A 17,192-nucleotide genomic window follows, 5' to 3' on the forward strand; every position below is an offset into this window, starting at 1 on the left:
AATAGTAACTGAAACTAATATTTTGGTTTTAGAAGACTCATCTGTTAAAGGTAGTTAGTTGTAGTACCAAAGATATCTATTTATTTATTTGTTTTAAGGTTTTGTCATAGGGTGAGTGTACTCACCAGAGAGAGAGAGACAGTGAGAAGGAAAGTGAAAAATCACCCTGCAGGGCAGATGGCCACCCCACAATCCTTTTTTCTCCTGAGATCTTGGTCCTGCATGCACATGTGCCCAGCATGACTTTTTTAAAAGAATTATTTTATTTTAACTTTTTACTTATTTATGTATTTTAAATTGACGAGAGAGGGACAGAGAAAGAGAGAAAGTGAGAAAGCAAGCTGCCAGGTCTGGGACTCAAATCACAGTTGGCCATGTCCAGTGCCCTTAATCACCATGCAACCTGCTGGTCCCACCCAGCATGATTTTCAAGCCACAAGGTCAGGGACTTGAAACATGGTCAGCCGTGGGAGTCCAGTACCTTAGCCACCATACCACCAGCAGAGATATGTTTTTATTTTTAAAGTCAAGTCTCTAGCTTATGCCTTCACTTTTCTTTTAAACCACTGTTTTATTCCTTTCATTCTAGATGCTTAAGAGTCTTTTTGCTTTATAGAGCTTTTCTTATATGGTCAAGAATGACACCTTCTCCCCAGTTTTTAATATTGGAAGTAGTCTCTTGTATATCTAGGTCTTACTCACTTGTTACTTGGGTCTCCAGCATTCTTCCCTCCCCAATGTTAATAAGGCTTTTCCTTTTCTCTTTTGTTTCTTTCTAGCTTTATGATTTCAGTGTTTTTGTTTATTCTCTGAAATATGCCTTGGTATAATTTTTCCTGAAATCATTTATGACTCTCAAGTCTTATCTCCTTTGCCCTTGAGTCTGTAAAGACCTTGGGATGCATTGAAAGGGATTGCATAAAATGAGGCTGGTATGCTCACTAGCTTTGTTAGCAAAATCAGGGCTATTTATATAGCTGCTGTGCATGTTTAACATGCACACACCATGGATACAGAGGAGAGGGAAGTACAAAATAAGAGGGCTTTTGTCATTTAGGACCTCACATGTGTTTCATTAAAAAAACAAGTAGCATGGATATAAAAAAATAGGACTTTCTTAAAGTGTGCAGTAATCTTACTATCATGAGATTAATACTTGCATTATTTAAAAGATTCAGTAAAATTAAAAATAAAGTAAATTTGGCTCAAAATGAGACATTATGAGCCTTGCCTTTATCTCTTTCAGAAAAATAAATTCTATTAAATCACTGTGGGCTCTCATTGTGATTGGTCCTACTCAAATGCTCACATTATTTTTCTGTAAAAATCAACATATGATATTGTGTATAGTAATTTTTTAATACTATTGATTCTCTTTTTATCTTACCCTTGCATCCTATAGTCATTCTTAATATCTCAGTAGTCGATCTGTTCCTCAGATGCATCTAACTTATACTTATTTAAAAATCAAAACTCCGGGGCCAACAGGTGGTTCAGTGGGTGGAGTGCTCGACTCCCACATGGCTAACCACAGTTCAAGTCCTGGACCTGGAGGCTCATTTTCTCACTTTCCCACTTTCCCTTTCTCTTTCTTTCTGTCTCTCTGTGGTTAAATTAATAATAATAATAAAAACAACAAAATAAAATAAATAATTCTTAAAAAACAAACAAACAACAACAACAACAAAAAACTCCAAAATTTTTCACTACCATTGACCTTGGAAGCAGAATTAACAACTTTAGGGAAATTTTCTTTTTTTTTTTCTTAAAAATTCTAATGATAAGGGTCTTTAACTTCTCTGGCTATGAAGACCCAGTCAACATAAAAAAGTAATATAGGAACCAACGAGAGCTCCGAGACTTGGGTAAGAGAAAGGAAAAAGTGTTGCCCCCCTCTCCACAAAGAGAAGAAAAAGATGAAGATAAATGGGTAGGTAAGAATTAAGATGGAGATAACTGGGCAGGAGAAAAGTGAAAGGAACAGAAAGAGAAGAGAAAGGTTTTCACGACATGTAGAAAAGTCACTGTACTATAGCCGTAATTCCATTTTAGATTTGCCAGGTAACACTAAACCAAACCAAACGACTGTGGGGGTGAACTGTCACAATATGGCCTTAGCTGAGGTCCTCCTTCTTCTCTACTAATAGAAGCATACTGTAATTACAGAAAGAATATCAGGGAAAAGGAAAGAAGCTCAAGGGCTTTATTGATAGCTGTATTTTAGACACTAAAGAGCCATTTGCTACTAGGCTTTCAAGACCATCCAGTGGTTGCACCAGTATCCTAGGTTGCCTCACCCTGGCCTGGCAGTGCGTTTCCAGAGAATTCAGATTATTCTGCAGTTCTTGCCATCTTTGCTTCTGTTGTTCCTAGTGAGACTAAATGTGGATTATTTCATTTTTATGCAGCCCAGCATAAAATGGTAAGGTAAATGAGCTAGAATGACAAAAGTAGCAAAGACCTCTGGTGGCCTTGGTAGTTTTATTTTAGGACATTATCTTAACCCAGAATAATTATGTTTTTCAGGTTCATCCCTGTTTCTAGAAATCTTTGCTTTGGAAGTAAATGTACATAATGTTAATGGGTACCTGGATATAAATGTATAGTGGTCATATACTCTGTGGAATATTATTCAGCCATAAAAAACAATGAGGCCCTGGAATTTGATAGAAAGTAAACAAATATGGATGATTTGTTGCTGAGTGAAACAAGTCAGGCTATAAAAGAGACACTGTATGTCTCCACTTAACATATACTGACTGTCCACACTCTATTGTAGAAACTGAAATTCAGTCTGGAGGACATAAAAGCATTGAAAATTGTCATGGACACTAGAGACAAAGTGGAAGGAGAGCATGGGAGGGGAAGAGAGTAGAAAAGGAAATTTGGGGGAAAAATAGAGAGGTAAGACATTTGTGGGACACAGATACGGTTTATTATCTGTTGATGAGAATCTGTATAGTATACTCAACTGGGCTGGAATGAGGTGTATATCATGCTGGGTAAAGTCTTGCCAGAGTTCAAGACCCCAATTTCCTACTCACTAGCTGTGTGACCTTGGGTAAATCCATTTTTTTTTTGTTCCAACTCTTAGTTTTCTTAGCTGAAAATGGGGATAATAACAGCAGCCCTCTATATGGTTGTTTGTGAAGCAAATGAGAGTAAAGCATGTAGTACAATGTTTGACACAAGTTGGCACCTAATTAAACATGCTTTTTGTTACCACTATTGTTATTTTTTTGAGAGATTTTTGCTATAGGGCATGTGCAATCACCAGAAAGACAGAAAGAGACAGAGAGACAGAAAGCGAGAAACCACCCCCCCAGGGAGATGGCCATGCCATAATCCTCTCTCCTCCATTCTCCTCTCAGGACCTTAGGTATGCATGCACACTGCCTGGCATGAGTTTAAGCCACTGCGTCTGGGACTTGAACTGTGGTCGACTATGTGGGAGTCCAGTGACATAGCCATTACACCCTCTGCTGGTCTTCCAACTATTATTATTCTTACATACCTCATCTATTTCCTCTTCTGGTTCAGAAAATTCAGGAATCACTTTAATCTGAGTTTTGATAAAACATTTTTGAAGACCTACAAAGTAGATGCCAGTGTATCCCTATAAAACAGACAAAGTAATAAGAAAACTTCCTGAAATAGCCACCATTAATGAATTCCACCACCTTTCAGGGCCCCAGGCTAGCAAAATTTAAATTCAAAGGGAAAGCTGCATCTTAGGAATTAAATGAATGTTAAAAATATTTTTTTTGGCCAGAGACTGTGTGCACTCATGAGAGAAACAAAGAGAGAGAGGGAGAGGGAGAAATTACCCTCCAATGGGTGAATGGTCATGAAGCAATTTCTTCCCCTCCATTTCTTCATCCTGTTGGGATTGGGGGCACATACACACATTTGCCCAGCATGTTCTTTTAAGCCACTGTGGCTAGGGTTCAAACTGTGCAGTCAGTCACTTGGGACCCAGCTCCCTTAACCACCGGATCATGGGGCTGACCCAAAGACTGTTTTTAACTTTACACAAATGTTCTAATATTTTAAGTTAGAAGATTTATGGAGGAAATGCACAACTTACATTTTTAAAGTCATGTACTTCCAATGTCTCATCAGTGCCATTTCCACTTCTAAATATTTCAGTTTTGGTCACAGGATCAATTTCCATGTAAATCTTCTTCTTCTCCCCATTGCTGTAGAAGGTATGCTCCATGTCGTATGTCTGGGAGAACAGAGGAAAACAAATTCTACGATACTCAGTGTGTCCTTTCATAAGATGCTTCAGTTGGGTAATATCTGGGGCATCTTCTCTTTTCAGAGAAATTGCAAAATTGGAGTGAGGGACCATCTCAGCAGATTGTCTTTGGGAATTCTCTGAAACTTGAGATTAAAGTAAGGTGTTTTTTGGCACTGGAACTGATATGGGGAATCCCCTCAGAGCCAGTATTTTGTATTCAAGCCAAGTTGCTGAGCTAATTACTAAGAATTCCAACAGTTTTCTTGGCAGCCTTGACTAAATAGCAAATGATATTCTGCAAACCAGCTTGTAAATTATGTTACCCTTGTTTTAAGCTGAGGGATCACCTAAAACCTATGATGCTTCTTTAAAATACTACTTTCCTTTCCAAATGTTCTGTGATTGCTCCTTTATCTCTTCTCCCCCTATGGTATTCACTAGGGTTTTGCAGGAGATCGGAACACCTTTGGAGTGGTTAGGTATTGCTGTCTATCTTTTTATCTTTCCAGGGCTTTAATTTTGCTTCAACAGTCAGGGGTCTGTCCTTTGTAGAATCTGAAGATATTCTCCTTGGCTGGTATTAGGCAACAGTCATACTCTGTCCTTGTTTGCTTCCTTTTGCCCGCCCCCCTTTTTGAAAAAAAAAATTTATTTGATTTTATTAATTATTATTATTACTTTGTAAATTTGCTATTTGGCATGCATGTGAGAGAGAGAAAGTGAGAAAGCAAGCTGCCACATGTGGGACTCCAACCACAGTCAGCCATGTGGGAGTCCAGTGCCTTCATCACCACACCACCTGCTGGCTTTGCTGGCCTCATTTCCTTTTGCTCTTTAAACTCTATGAAACATTTTTTGCCATCCCTTAGCCTTCTTTTTTAAAATATTGTTTGATTGCCAGAGGGTATTTACACTTGAGAGAAAGAGAGAGAGAGAGAGATAAAGCACCTCCAATGGGGTGTGGTCACACCACAATCCCTTCTCTTCCATTTTTCCCTCCTGTCAGAACTTTGGGCATGTATGTTCTTGTGCCTGGAGTGTTTTTCAAGCCTTCAGGATTGGGATTTGAACCACAGTAGGCCATGTGTTATCCAGCTCCCTTAACAACTAAGCTATGGGATGGGCCCTAGTCTCCTCTTTACTAAGCTAAACAACCCTACCCAGTGATTTCCAAGCCTTATTCAGTTGTTCAAGTTTTCCAAATTCTCTTGTATATATAGAATTCAGCAACTGTGGCAAGTGTCCTATGTTAAGTAATAAGGAGTCTTCCAAAAAGAGTGTCTTTAAAAGGCTTCTAATCAGGTCTTTCTTTTTAAAAATTTTGTTTATTTATTTGCATTTTCTCACAAACATTTACTTTACATATCAAAAGATTTTGCTGGGCCCAGCAGTTAGCGTAATGGCTATGTCGCTGGACTCCCATGTAGTCAACCGCGGTTCAAGTCCCAGAGCCAGTGGCTTAAACTCACGCCAGGAGCGTGTGCGTGTGTGCCCAAGATCCCAGGAGGAGAATGGAGGAGAAGGGATTGTGGCGTGGCCATCCCCCCTGGGGGGTGATTTCTCGCTTTCTGACTCTCTGTCTCTCTCTGGCTGGCTGACGAGCGCACGCGCCCTATAGCAAAAACCTCTCCAAAAAAAAAATAATTTGCTCATGCTCCACAGTTCTTGAGAATTAATAAACAAATTTCGAAATTTCAAAAAACCTCCCCTGAATTTATAAAATAACTTTCAAGGGACCAGCAGTTGGTGTAATGGGTATGTCACTGGACTCCCATGTAGTCACCAGTTTGAGTCCCAGACCCGGTGGCTTAAACTCATGCTGGGTGCGTGTCCTTGCGTGCCCAAGATCCCGAGAGGAGAATGGAGGAGAAGGGGTCATGGCATGGCCATCTACCCTAGGGGGTGATTTCTCACTTTCTGTCTCTCTGTCTCTCTCTATCTTCCTGGCAAGCACACGTGCCCTATACTAAAAACTTCTCAAAAAAAAAAAAAAACCTTTCAAAATATTCGTTATAATTTTGTTTGTGACTTTATTCTTTCTTGAGTGGCTAAAAGAAAACCTGAAACTCTCTCTTGCCCTCTAAAAGAGGTGTTTGTTTATCTAAATAACAAGAGGACCAGACCCATACAGTAGCTAGGTTAGAAGTAAGCCCATAGCCCTTAACTCAGGACACATTTATAGCTATAAGCAAATAACAAGCCTAAAGGAATTTGTACCTGTTACAAACCAGGCCAGAACATATGGTGCCACTTGAGTACCTATCTTATCCCTGTTGTCAGGAGGCCTTTCTCTACCAGATTTCTTCATATTCATTTTCTTTACAAAAAAAAAAAAAAAAGGAAAATGAAAAACCTAAAAAAGGAAGCCATCTATATAGCCAATATTGCTTTCTTTCTTTCTTTCCTTCTCTTTCTTTCTTTCTTTCTTCTTTCTTTTTAGTGAGATTTTTGCTATAGGGCACATGAGCTCTCTAGAGAAACAGAAAGCAAGAAATCACCCTCCAGGGGGAGTGACCATGCTACAGTCTTTTCTCCTCCATTCTCCTCTCTGGATTTTGGGCACAAGTGCACACGCATCCAGCATGAGTTTTAAGCCACAACGTCCAAGACTTCAGCCATGGTTGACTATGTGGTGGTCCAGGGATATAACCATTGCACCATCTGCTGGCCCAGAGCCAATATTGCTTTCTAATGATATAGTTCTCAATGGCAGCTTCGGAGAGTGTACACTGGTTTGGTTTGGTTTTTAGTGTCTGCCGATGTCAGTAACTTAATGTTAGTTTTACCTGGTTAAGTTTTTCCCAACTCAAATAGAACAATGAGCTAGAGTGGTTTGTAGAAAACGCTGTTAGCTTCAAGGATGAAAAGCCTAATGTAATTGCTGAATAGAAAACTAAGAAGCAATGCCATTTACCTCTTTGTAGCCCTATAGTGCCTTGGACGTGATTAGCACTTAAGTATGTGTGAATAAGCGTTTTCCATCAACAGCATATTCTTAGCTTCTGAAAGAGAGGTTTTGAACATTGGCAAGGTCTTTTAAGAGGCCATTTTAAAAGGGGGGAAGGAACGCAACATTTAGAACCTTCCAGTAACTGCAGAGTTAACTCAGGAAGTCTGGTCTGGTTTGTGACAGGTAGCAAATTCCTTTAGGCTTGTTATTTCTTCTGGTTATAAATATGTCCTCAGTTCCATCTCTGCAGCCAGCTTGAGAAGAGAAACTTCCACCTATGGCAACAAATTGAGCTCTCAGCCTGTTTTGACCTAAGTAGAGGAGAGAGGCATCCACTTCAGATGCAGTCTTGTCAGGTCTCCCAACAGGGGAGAGTTTTGTTAGAAATACTATCCATTGTTGAGACAAATGTTGATACCACTAGCCTTTGGGGGCTGGGGTGGGGTGTTTGTTTCATCAGTAGTACCACTGATGGATTATTGCATGGAAAAATGAGGTTAGAGACGGGGATGTTGGAATGCTGCCTACCTGGGCAGAAGAGAAAATACAGGCTGTGTTTTCAATCATTGGTAGAAGACTATGGAACCATACTGGTGACATTTAGAATTTCAGTGTACTTCTGTGGAATGAGTTTTCCTGCACTATTGGCAATGCACTTTACTTGGACACCTTGCTAGATGAAAACTATTGGAACTGCCAAGCTCAGCAGATCTTGATTATTTTCAACATTCCTGCGAAGAGGGTTTTTTTTTGGGGGGGGGGGGAGGTCCATTATGATTGTATTCATTAACCAGTTCGTTGGCTTTATATTAGCAATAGAGTGGGACCAGAATGACTTTGTTTTTGTGTGAATCCTTGGTTGGGGGTAGGAGTGGGGAGCTATATATTCACCCAGATGAAATTCCACCATCAAAGGTGTCCTTTTGGAACTGACTCTCCTTTGTCTAGGAAGATGATGCTGGTGGCCCACTTTAGACTCTTTGGGATTGGGTTTGAACAAATCCAGACATACTGTCTCGTCTGGGTCCCTGTGGAGCACATCGCTTGGGTAATGGCTATGCAAGCTTCACTGGCCCATATGAAGACTGAGCTCATGCCTTTGGCATCAGAAGTATTTTGCTCTCTACAAAGCTCTCTGGCTCAGGAGTTGAGGGTCTTTTTGGAGAAAAATTGCTTTGTCTTCTCCAGGACCAAGCTAAACAAGCTAAAGTAGAGACAGAATGACTGACCTTAGAGAAATGTGAGTGGGCTACAAGTCACTCAACTCAGACTCTGTTTTCCACACAGCTTTATTCCAGGGACAGGGAAAGGACAGAGTATGACAAGGAGTATACCCCTGCCAAATTGGCAAACAGAAAAAGTTAATCTTTGATGCTTCTAGCTTCGCTTTTCTGCTCTTTTTCATATCCTGTTCACTGTATAGCTTCATAGCCTTTCCACCTCTTCATCTTTGTCCCTTTGTCCCCTGTCTATACATTAAGGAATCTCATGAGGTTTTAGTACCTATGTCAGAGAAGAAATTAATCTGATAAATGATTTAACGCTTATATATTAGCAAAAGATATTGGTTTGTTTTAAAAAATTGAGTACAGGGCCAGCTGAGTATCATAGCATTTAAACAGTATGCATAGGGAGTCAGATCCCACGTGGCTTTATGTGGTTCAAATCCCAGCTCTGGTAGCTTGAAAAACACACTGGGTGTGTATTTGTACATGCCCCAAAATTTGACACGATGGATAGAGGGAAAAGAATTGCATTGTGACCACACCTACTGGAGGAGTTTCTCTTTCTTTTTCTGTCTTGCATGCATGCATGTAAGTGTACTGAGTATAATTTTATAATCAAAGGGATAAAGTATAATAGTAGATTTTAGGCAGGGTGGCACCAGGAACAGGAACTATTTGGGAACAAAGGCATCTTTACAGCATCACTCAAATGAGCGCTTCTTCCACCCACATACACAACTGGCCTTAACTGAAAAGGCCAGCAAAACTGGAATGGTACAGGAAAGCCATCATCAGAGGTGAAATGAGGCAGATTAATGGTTAAGTCCAGGCAGTTAGAGGTGTAAGAAAACCACAGTGACAAAACCTGAAGAGGATACAAGCCCATTTCTCTTCCATGCCCAGGAATTCTATCCTCAGTACAGTTAAATCCTCTACTCTGGCAGTAAATGAGCCCTAACATCCCCTTTTCACAGTTTGCCCTGTTTTCTTGTCGCTGCTTGCAACCGTCTCTGAGATCAGAAAAGAAAGCTTTTTATAAAGAGTAAAGTTGCCTCAGACCTCAGTGTGATGGATCTGTTTTGGGGGCAAGTAGCTTTAGCCTGTCCTGACAGGGATTTGAGGACATTTGGCTTAGGTTTGTTTTTTGAAGCCTGTGATTAATCTAGCTGCTCTTCTCTCTGCCTTCATCCTTTACTGTCTGTTTATGAGGTACACTCTCCAAAGGTGAAATACATGCTTAGAATAGCTAGCCAGAAGGCGTTAGGCTGAAAGGAAGGGAAGGGAAGGGAAGGGAATGTATTGGACCGTATTATTACCAACCTAGCCTGTGGGACTTAAAGGGCCTTTTGGTATTTCTTTACCAACACAGAGCAGACAGATTGTTTCTTATGCAAAGTTGGACTTCTGCATCTTCAATCACCAGTTCTCAGCCCTGAAAATATATTGGCATAAGGAGCACAGACATTCCTCTTTTTCAACAAGGAAAAGCCATTTCTTTCATCTACAGACTTGAGTGGACCAGGAAGTTTTCCCCTCCACTAGCTATACCCCTGATTGTTCTTTCGTCTTCTTTTTCTATCTTCCATCTCCTTCTTTTTAGAGAGAGGGAGCAGGGAAAGAAGGAGGAGGAGGAGGAAAAAGGCTTTCTGACAGTCTCACTTTGCCATCCTCTGCCCTAGCCTCCTAGTGAGCTAGAATTACCAGTGAATGCTACTGTGCCTGGACTGGTCAGAATGATCCAGGACCAAACCTGGGCCTTCCTGTGGCCCCAGTATTACCTAGCAGTGCCCCGTTGCTTGGTCCAGTGCAGCTGAGGCCCACTCTTGATTCTTTAATGCAGCTGCTGAAGGGTGGAAAGAATCTCTAGAGCAGGTTCTCATCCTAACCTCAACTCTGCCACTTACAAGCTCTGAGACTTTGAGCAAGTCACTGAATATCTTTGGGGCTTCAGTTCCTGTCTTTATCCCTCGCACTTTTCCAGCTGCGATGTTGGATAGTTGGAAACATCAGTTGTGTTCAGGTTTAAGCTGACATCTGTCAAGTTGATCATTGGACTATTACCTGTTGATCACCTGGGCTACTTCCTCCTGCAGTTTGAAATCTACCCTTAGCCACTGAAGAGCAGCTCCCTTTGAAGGCCTAGGGCCTCCTTGCTGGTGCCAGATATATTGCTCAGCAAGTTCTACCTTAGGAGAATGGAGAGACTGAATAAGAATGTGCCCGTTGCAGGTAGCGATCAGCTCTGTGTAACTGGTGGGAGCTGTCCCTGAGTAGCCCAGAGCAAGAGCTGGCCCAGTGAGAATTGCTGCACAAAGGTGGACTTGGGTTACGCAAGGTTTTAAGAGGAAAATAAAGTGAAAATAAGTCTTCCTTTCAAAAATGCTGACATGGCACCATCTGGTGAAGCTCAGTCCCCCTGGTTACGAGATTCCAGCTACAACTCCAGTGTTTCCTTAAGGGTTTTGCTGCTTCTCCAGACTCACATTTCACCTGCCAGACTGCTGTGTAGAAAAACCCAGGAAACTGAGGGAGGAAAAGTGTCTCCCCTGCGTGCCTAGAGAGGAGTGAAGAAAGTTGGTCTTGAACCAATACTAGCATTAAGGAAATAAGCACAGAGAAAGCTGGGCCCTGACTTGGCAAGAAAGTGCTTTTTTCTGAGGAAAAGAGTTTTTAGCCTGGAACAATGACTGGGCTTGGATTCCTAGATGAGACTGTTTTAATGGTTATCTGTAGTTTAGATGATGAGAGGAGGGCAGAAGAATGCCTGCCTGTCTCTATCACTTCTCATCTCAAACTGTTGGTATGTAAAAGCTGGAAGAATTTCCCAAGAATATATTGATTGCTGTGTGTGCCTGAAGTTACTACACAGTTCTTAAGGATGGCCAGAGGAGTGTATTTTATTTATTTATTATTTTTCTTCCTCATTCCGTAGAAGATGGAAGGGATGGGCTACCAGGTCTGTTTTATGTTTAATAAACAGTTGTTTAAGGGCTGGGCTTTTTCTAACTTGTCTCTTCATGTTGTATTAATTAGCTAGAGAGTTGGTTTCTAATTGTTTCAAGTTAAATGTGGAATACAGGGAGCTTTAAGCAAGAATGTTTCTCCAGGGAATCTGCTTCTGCCATCATAGGGCAGTTGCTGCCTGGAAGTGGAGCCTCATTGTGATGTTCTCTCAAAATCTCTGGGACTGGGACCAGCAGTTAGCGTAATGGCTATGTCGCTGGACTCCCATGTAGTCGACCGCGGTTCACGTCCCAGACCCGGTGGCTTAAAACTCACGTCGAGCGTGTGTGCATGCATGCCCAAGATCCCTAGAGGAGAATGGAGGAGAAGGGATTGCGGCGTGGCCATCCCCCTTGGGGGGTGATTTCTCACTTTCTGTCTCTCTGTCTCTGTCTGTCTGTCTGGCGAACGCACGCGCCCTATAGCAAAAATTTCTTCTTCAAAAAAAATCTCTGGGACTGAATAGGTCTCTTCTGCCGAAGAAAGCTGAACACAGAACTCTGTGGACCTGGCTTTCATTCAGCCCAAGTGGCTTCTGTATGTGGTCATGGTTTAAGGGACCTGGGGCCTGTGAGAAAGTACAGCTGCTCATCTATAGTTAATCCTTCTTGTTTCACTTTATTTTTTATCTCCGTTTCTCTCTGGCATGTGTGTGTGTTAGTATGCTTGGGGTGTGTGAGAGCAGGGAGGCTAGAATAGCTTACTGCCCCTTTAGAATCAGGAATCTGGATCTTTTGTACACATCAAGGTGGGAGGGAGGGGGAGAATTTACTGGCATGGGAATGCCAACACCAGATGTGGGATGTTAAATAAACACTGCTTATTATAAACAGATGTCGAAAAACAAAATAAAAAGGAAGCAAGATGGGGACTAGATGAGCAAAAATTAAGAGCTCAGAGAGAGCTCCAGGACAGCAAACAAATAACTGCCATCAATAAGCACAGTAGTATCAAGGGGCCTCTCTACTGGGAGCCCCACAAACTCCACAAGTCCCACAGGTTTGTAAAGGAAAGTCCAAAAAAGCCTGGATTTTCATCCTCTGCTGTTTCTCACTAGGCTCTATTCTTAAGGGGAGAGTCTTTAATTTGTGCAAGATGCCTGGATTCTTTTCCTCTGCAATCTTCCAAGGTTAATACAACTATTAGTCTCTTCCCAGGATTCCTAAATCAGCTCTGAGGCAGGCTTATTTGTAGATTTAGCAATTGGAAACATAGACAGTCCCTTGAGCTCCTTGTCTGGGACTTGAAGGTAGTAATGACTGAGTGAAGCATTCATATCTCCAGCTGGTCTCTTGGTTTGCAATGTACTGATCTGGTCTTGTGGTGAAGGTCAGGATTTAAATATCAAAGACAATAAATTCCAACTCCCCAGGAGAAAGGAAAGCAAACAACTTTTGTTCTGGTGGAAAAACTTGCCCTAGGAGACACCTATTGTCTTTTATCTGGATTACTTCTTAATAATTTTGTTTACTTCTGAGAATCCCTTTGCTGAAAATTTTATCTCGAGGTGGATTACTTCACAGGAGATTTGATTTTTTTTATAAGCTTTATTCAGTAGTATATCCAACCTATTCTGTGCATGCATTAAGTTTTTCTTCTGGTTTAGTAATCACAGATTTGTTCTACAAACTCCATTAAAAAGAGAACTGGAATGAGAGGCAAAGATGATATAATAAGTAAGCAGAGTAGACCACATACCCTGGTAGTATCTTTGGCTCCTTGCAAGATAAAGCCAAGGCCCTGCCTAGTCATTCATAGTTGTACTGAGGCAAACAGCACTGAAAGTTTAGAAAAAGCAGATAAATCCTTTCAGAATAGCATTTACAGTACTAACAGCTACCGTAAAGCAAGAAAGCCCATCTAGCTCCCTATTTAGGCAAGCATCTATGGGTGGCCAAAGAACTAGCTGTTTACCACACCCAGTTAAGGACATTATGGCCATGGAGAATAAAAAAGTTTATAGTTATTTAACTTATATATAATTTTTAAGAGGATCCATGATTGAATTTGTGGAGCTGCATGCAACCTTGGGAATTAGCTAAGTAGTACCAGAATTGTATTGGAATGCATTTTGGCACTCTTAGTCATTTGCTGTTTCCTTCGTGGTCTTGAATTCTTTGCCTACCCCTGCTAACCTGAATATAGGTGGCTTCTCTTAAAAGACATCCGAACAGTAAATAGTTCAGAAATAGAGCAACGGAGGAGGAAGGGCTAACTATAGGCCTTAAATGATGCCTGAAGTCCTTTCTGGAACAAGGTACAAATAAAAAAGACAAAGTAGGCTGGTTTGCTCTCCCTCCTACTTAAATTTGATAAGATATCCTTTGGGACTAAATGGAATTGGGTATGGCAGCAGAGGTGGAGAATACAAGGGTGGTTATGCCTTACTTCTCTGGGTTATTTTTTGCACATTTAGCCAGTTGATTTTCTATTTCTTTCCATTTGCCTCTTCTTTCCCATCGACCCATATTCTTTTCTCTCTGCTCCTATTGCTCCTTTGGCTCCTAATGGTCCATGTCAAACTATTTTCTTCTTGTCTCATCCTCCCTCCTGGATTTGTGCCCTTTTCTCCCTACATCTGTTACCAAATAGAAATTAGTATCTCATGACAACAAATTTACAACAGTAACAGAAACAACCCACACATAGAGAAAAAAATGTTGCAAAGCTAGAAAACCATCTTTATTACACCTTATAGTTTATACATTTATTAATTCTCTCTCAAGTGGAAATTTCTAGCATGAAGGGACCATGGTTTTATTTGGGTCACATCTAAAGTTGTCCACTGTGTATGAGCTCAGGAGTAACAATAACACTAAGGTACACTAATACAAACTACACGACCAGTCAAGCTTTATCAAATGACCTCAATATCAGGAGCTTTCTGAGATATCTGTGATTTATCTTGCTTGCTTCTACCTTGTGGCATTACTATTTCACTGGACAGTGATGATTGCAGCTGGTGAGGAGCTGAAAAACTCTAGTTTTTTTTCCTAACTCATAAATAAAAGTCAACTCAGGTATGAGAATTCTTCCTCTGAAAAGGAACTTGCTGCCTGTCCTCACAGCAGATGCTTTAAGTCAGAAACATAATCCCTGAAAATCCTTTCCTGCCATGTGTGGTGGTTTCTCCTTATGTGGTAGTATAATTACTTTTCCATCAGTTTCTGCCCAGATAATTGAAAGAAAGATGGAAAGTATATTTTCTTACAGTAAAAAATTTGCTTCTAGGAGGAGTCTTAACTCCTTAAAGTCAAGTATTATAGAAGAATTAATTCTACATACTATCATTACTAACTGAAATACAGCAGATGGTTTTTTTTTTCCTTTCCAAAATTATTAGGAAAATAAAAGAGAGCAAAATCTTCATTCAGTTTTTCATACCACCAGAAAATAAACACAAAATAACTTACTGATTTTCTTTTTCAGAGTAATTCTCGTGTCAACCACTAATTAAATCCACTCAAACTCAGAAAAGAAGAATTGGATAATGTGCATTTACTTGACTTACTTTTTTGGGTGCCTCTGGCCAGAAGTGCTTACTCCCCCAAAACAGGACAATTAGAGTTAGGGCCAGTATACCGAACACCAAGCCACAAATCTTAAGTGATTTACATATCTTCTTGGATTTAAAAGCTTCTGCCTAAGCAAAGAGCAGAGAGCATAAAACAATATACAATAATTCTGAAAATAGCAAGCCATAATTCAAAGTCACCTTTGATTTCACTTTCTAATGTTCACATTGCAATACGATAAATTTGTGAAACTATGCTTCAGCTCAAAAGGGAAAAAAATATGAATCAACTTACATTTAGAATGTGACAGTCCTCACAGTTCTCTGGAGGATTCTTTGCCATGGTTTCTCAGCACACAGTAATCTTTCCCTGCTTTGAGCGGACTGAGAGACCACTGCTGAGGTGGAGTTGCAAGTGAGTCGGTAACAGATGCCAGAGGAGAAGCTGAATTTATATGGCTCAAATATGTCATACCAGAGCCTGAGGGAGCCCAGGGGGCTCCTGGGCTGCAATTTGTTACATAGATATACCCATATATGTATATAACTTCTGTGCACAGAATTCCATGTAGAATGGCAAAGACAGAAGGTTATAATGAAAACTATTGTCCTGGGGGTTGGGTTGGAAGGGGACCAAGCACAGGACACATTGAAATGATTTTTCACTATGAACTTAAAATATCAGTGGCAATACATGCTGCATATTCCAGAAGTAAGCAAACAAAACAAGAAAGGGAATGAAGTCCTAATTTCAATTCCATTCGATTCAACAAATATTTATTGCAGGGATATTAAATGTCAGGCACTGTATTTGGTGTTGGAGGTTCAGAATGAATAGGATAGTGCCTCCTTCACTTTGTTAATGTTCACTGAGGACTGAAATCAACATGTAACCAGTTAATTATACTTAAAAATAGGATAAAATAAACCTAGTTATAAGCTCTCTTTACCCAGTCTCTCTAATTATTTTTCTTTCTTGGGTCCTCTTTCTCAGTCTGTTCCTTAATGTTCATATTTCTTATGCTTCTGTCCTTCATAATCTTCTCACTATGCATACACTTTTTAGAATATCTCATTCATTCCTACAGTTTAAAATATTATGTATATGTCAGTGATTTCCAAATATGTACCTATAACTCTGTTTTAAAGCCACTTGATTAACTGTTTATACCTCGAGAATCTCAAAATCAATGTGTTTCACCTCAAAATATTTTTTCAACACTCCCCCCACACCACCACACACACCCCTACTTTCTTTTGCACCTTCTTGATCTTTGTTGGTGGCTATATTAGTTTGCCAGGGCTGCCACTGTATCACAGACTGAGTGGCTTAAATGACAGAAATTTACATTCTTACAACACTAGAGGTTAGAATCCAAGAACAAAGTGTCACTGGGGTTGATTTCTTCTGAAGTCTCTGTCCTTGGATTTAGATGGTCATTTTTATGTTGATGTGGCAATCTATACATATCTGTGTCTTAATCTCCTCTTCTTATAAGGACATCAGTCATATTGGATAAGAGTCCATCTGTATGACCTCATCTTATCTTAATTACCATTGAAAAAACTGTATTTCCAAATACAGCCAAATTCTAAAGTACTGGAGGTTAGGGCTTCAACATATGAATTTTGAGGGGTTACAATGCAGCCCATACAGTAGAACCATCACCCACCCAGTCTCCTAAACCAGAAATCTGAGGTTTGTCTAGGACTCCCCTCTTTTTCATGTTCCCTTTATCCATTCAGTCACCAGGTCCTATCTAATCTTATATCTTTCAGAGCTGTTCTTTCCTCTCCGTGCCCATTGCTAAAGCCTTAGTTTAGGTTATTATCCTTTCTGAAAAGTTTCAGTCCTATCACTTACCCAGCTTGCAGAATCATGTGTATATCTAACCTGCTAGACATCTCCACATAGATAACCTTACAGGCACTTCAAATATCATATGTCACAAACTGAATTAATCCCCTCTTCCAAACATACTCTTATTCTGTACTACCTTTCTCACTAAATGACATGATAATCAGTATCTAGAATAGAAACCTCCAAATCATCCTTGATTCCTTCTCTTGTTCATTCCCATGCCTAATCAATTAAGTCTTAATTGAGTCTAGTCAACTCTGCATCTGAATTATCTTCACAATCCTATTCTCTCCACCCTCAATGGGCACTGCCTTAGTTACTTTTTTTTTCATAGTTACTTTTATCATTGTTATAGAATTCTAATTATTTTGCTTGATTCTAATTTGTTGCTTTCA

At 40.2% G+C, this 17,192-nt stretch overlaps 1 protein-coding gene across 1 annotated transcript in view; it reads right to left on the reverse strand.

The window, feature by feature from the left end:
• TNMD (tenomodulin) overlaps positions 1-15,483 on the reverse strand; it is an 18,706-nt gene extending 3,223 nt beyond the window's left edge. Inside the window, 4 exon segments of the mRNA XM_006166216.2 lie at positions 3,515-3,616; positions 4,088-4,228; positions 14,934-15,065; positions 15,232-15,483. Coding sequence (XP_006166278.1) covers positions 3,515-3,616; positions 4,088-4,228; positions 14,934-15,065; positions 15,232-15,279 — 423 coding nt within the window. The 5' untranslated portion in view covers positions 15,280-15,483.
• Positions 15,484-17,192: the final 1,709 nt, after the last annotated feature.

This window comes from Tupaia chinensis, unplaced genomic scaffold (assembly GCF_000334495.1).
Source record: "Tupaia chinensis unplaced genomic scaffold, TupChi_1.0 Scaffold144179_1, whole genome shotgun sequence".
NCBI lineage: Eukaryota > Metazoa > Chordata > Mammalia > Scandentia > Tupaiidae > Tupaia > Tupaia belangeri.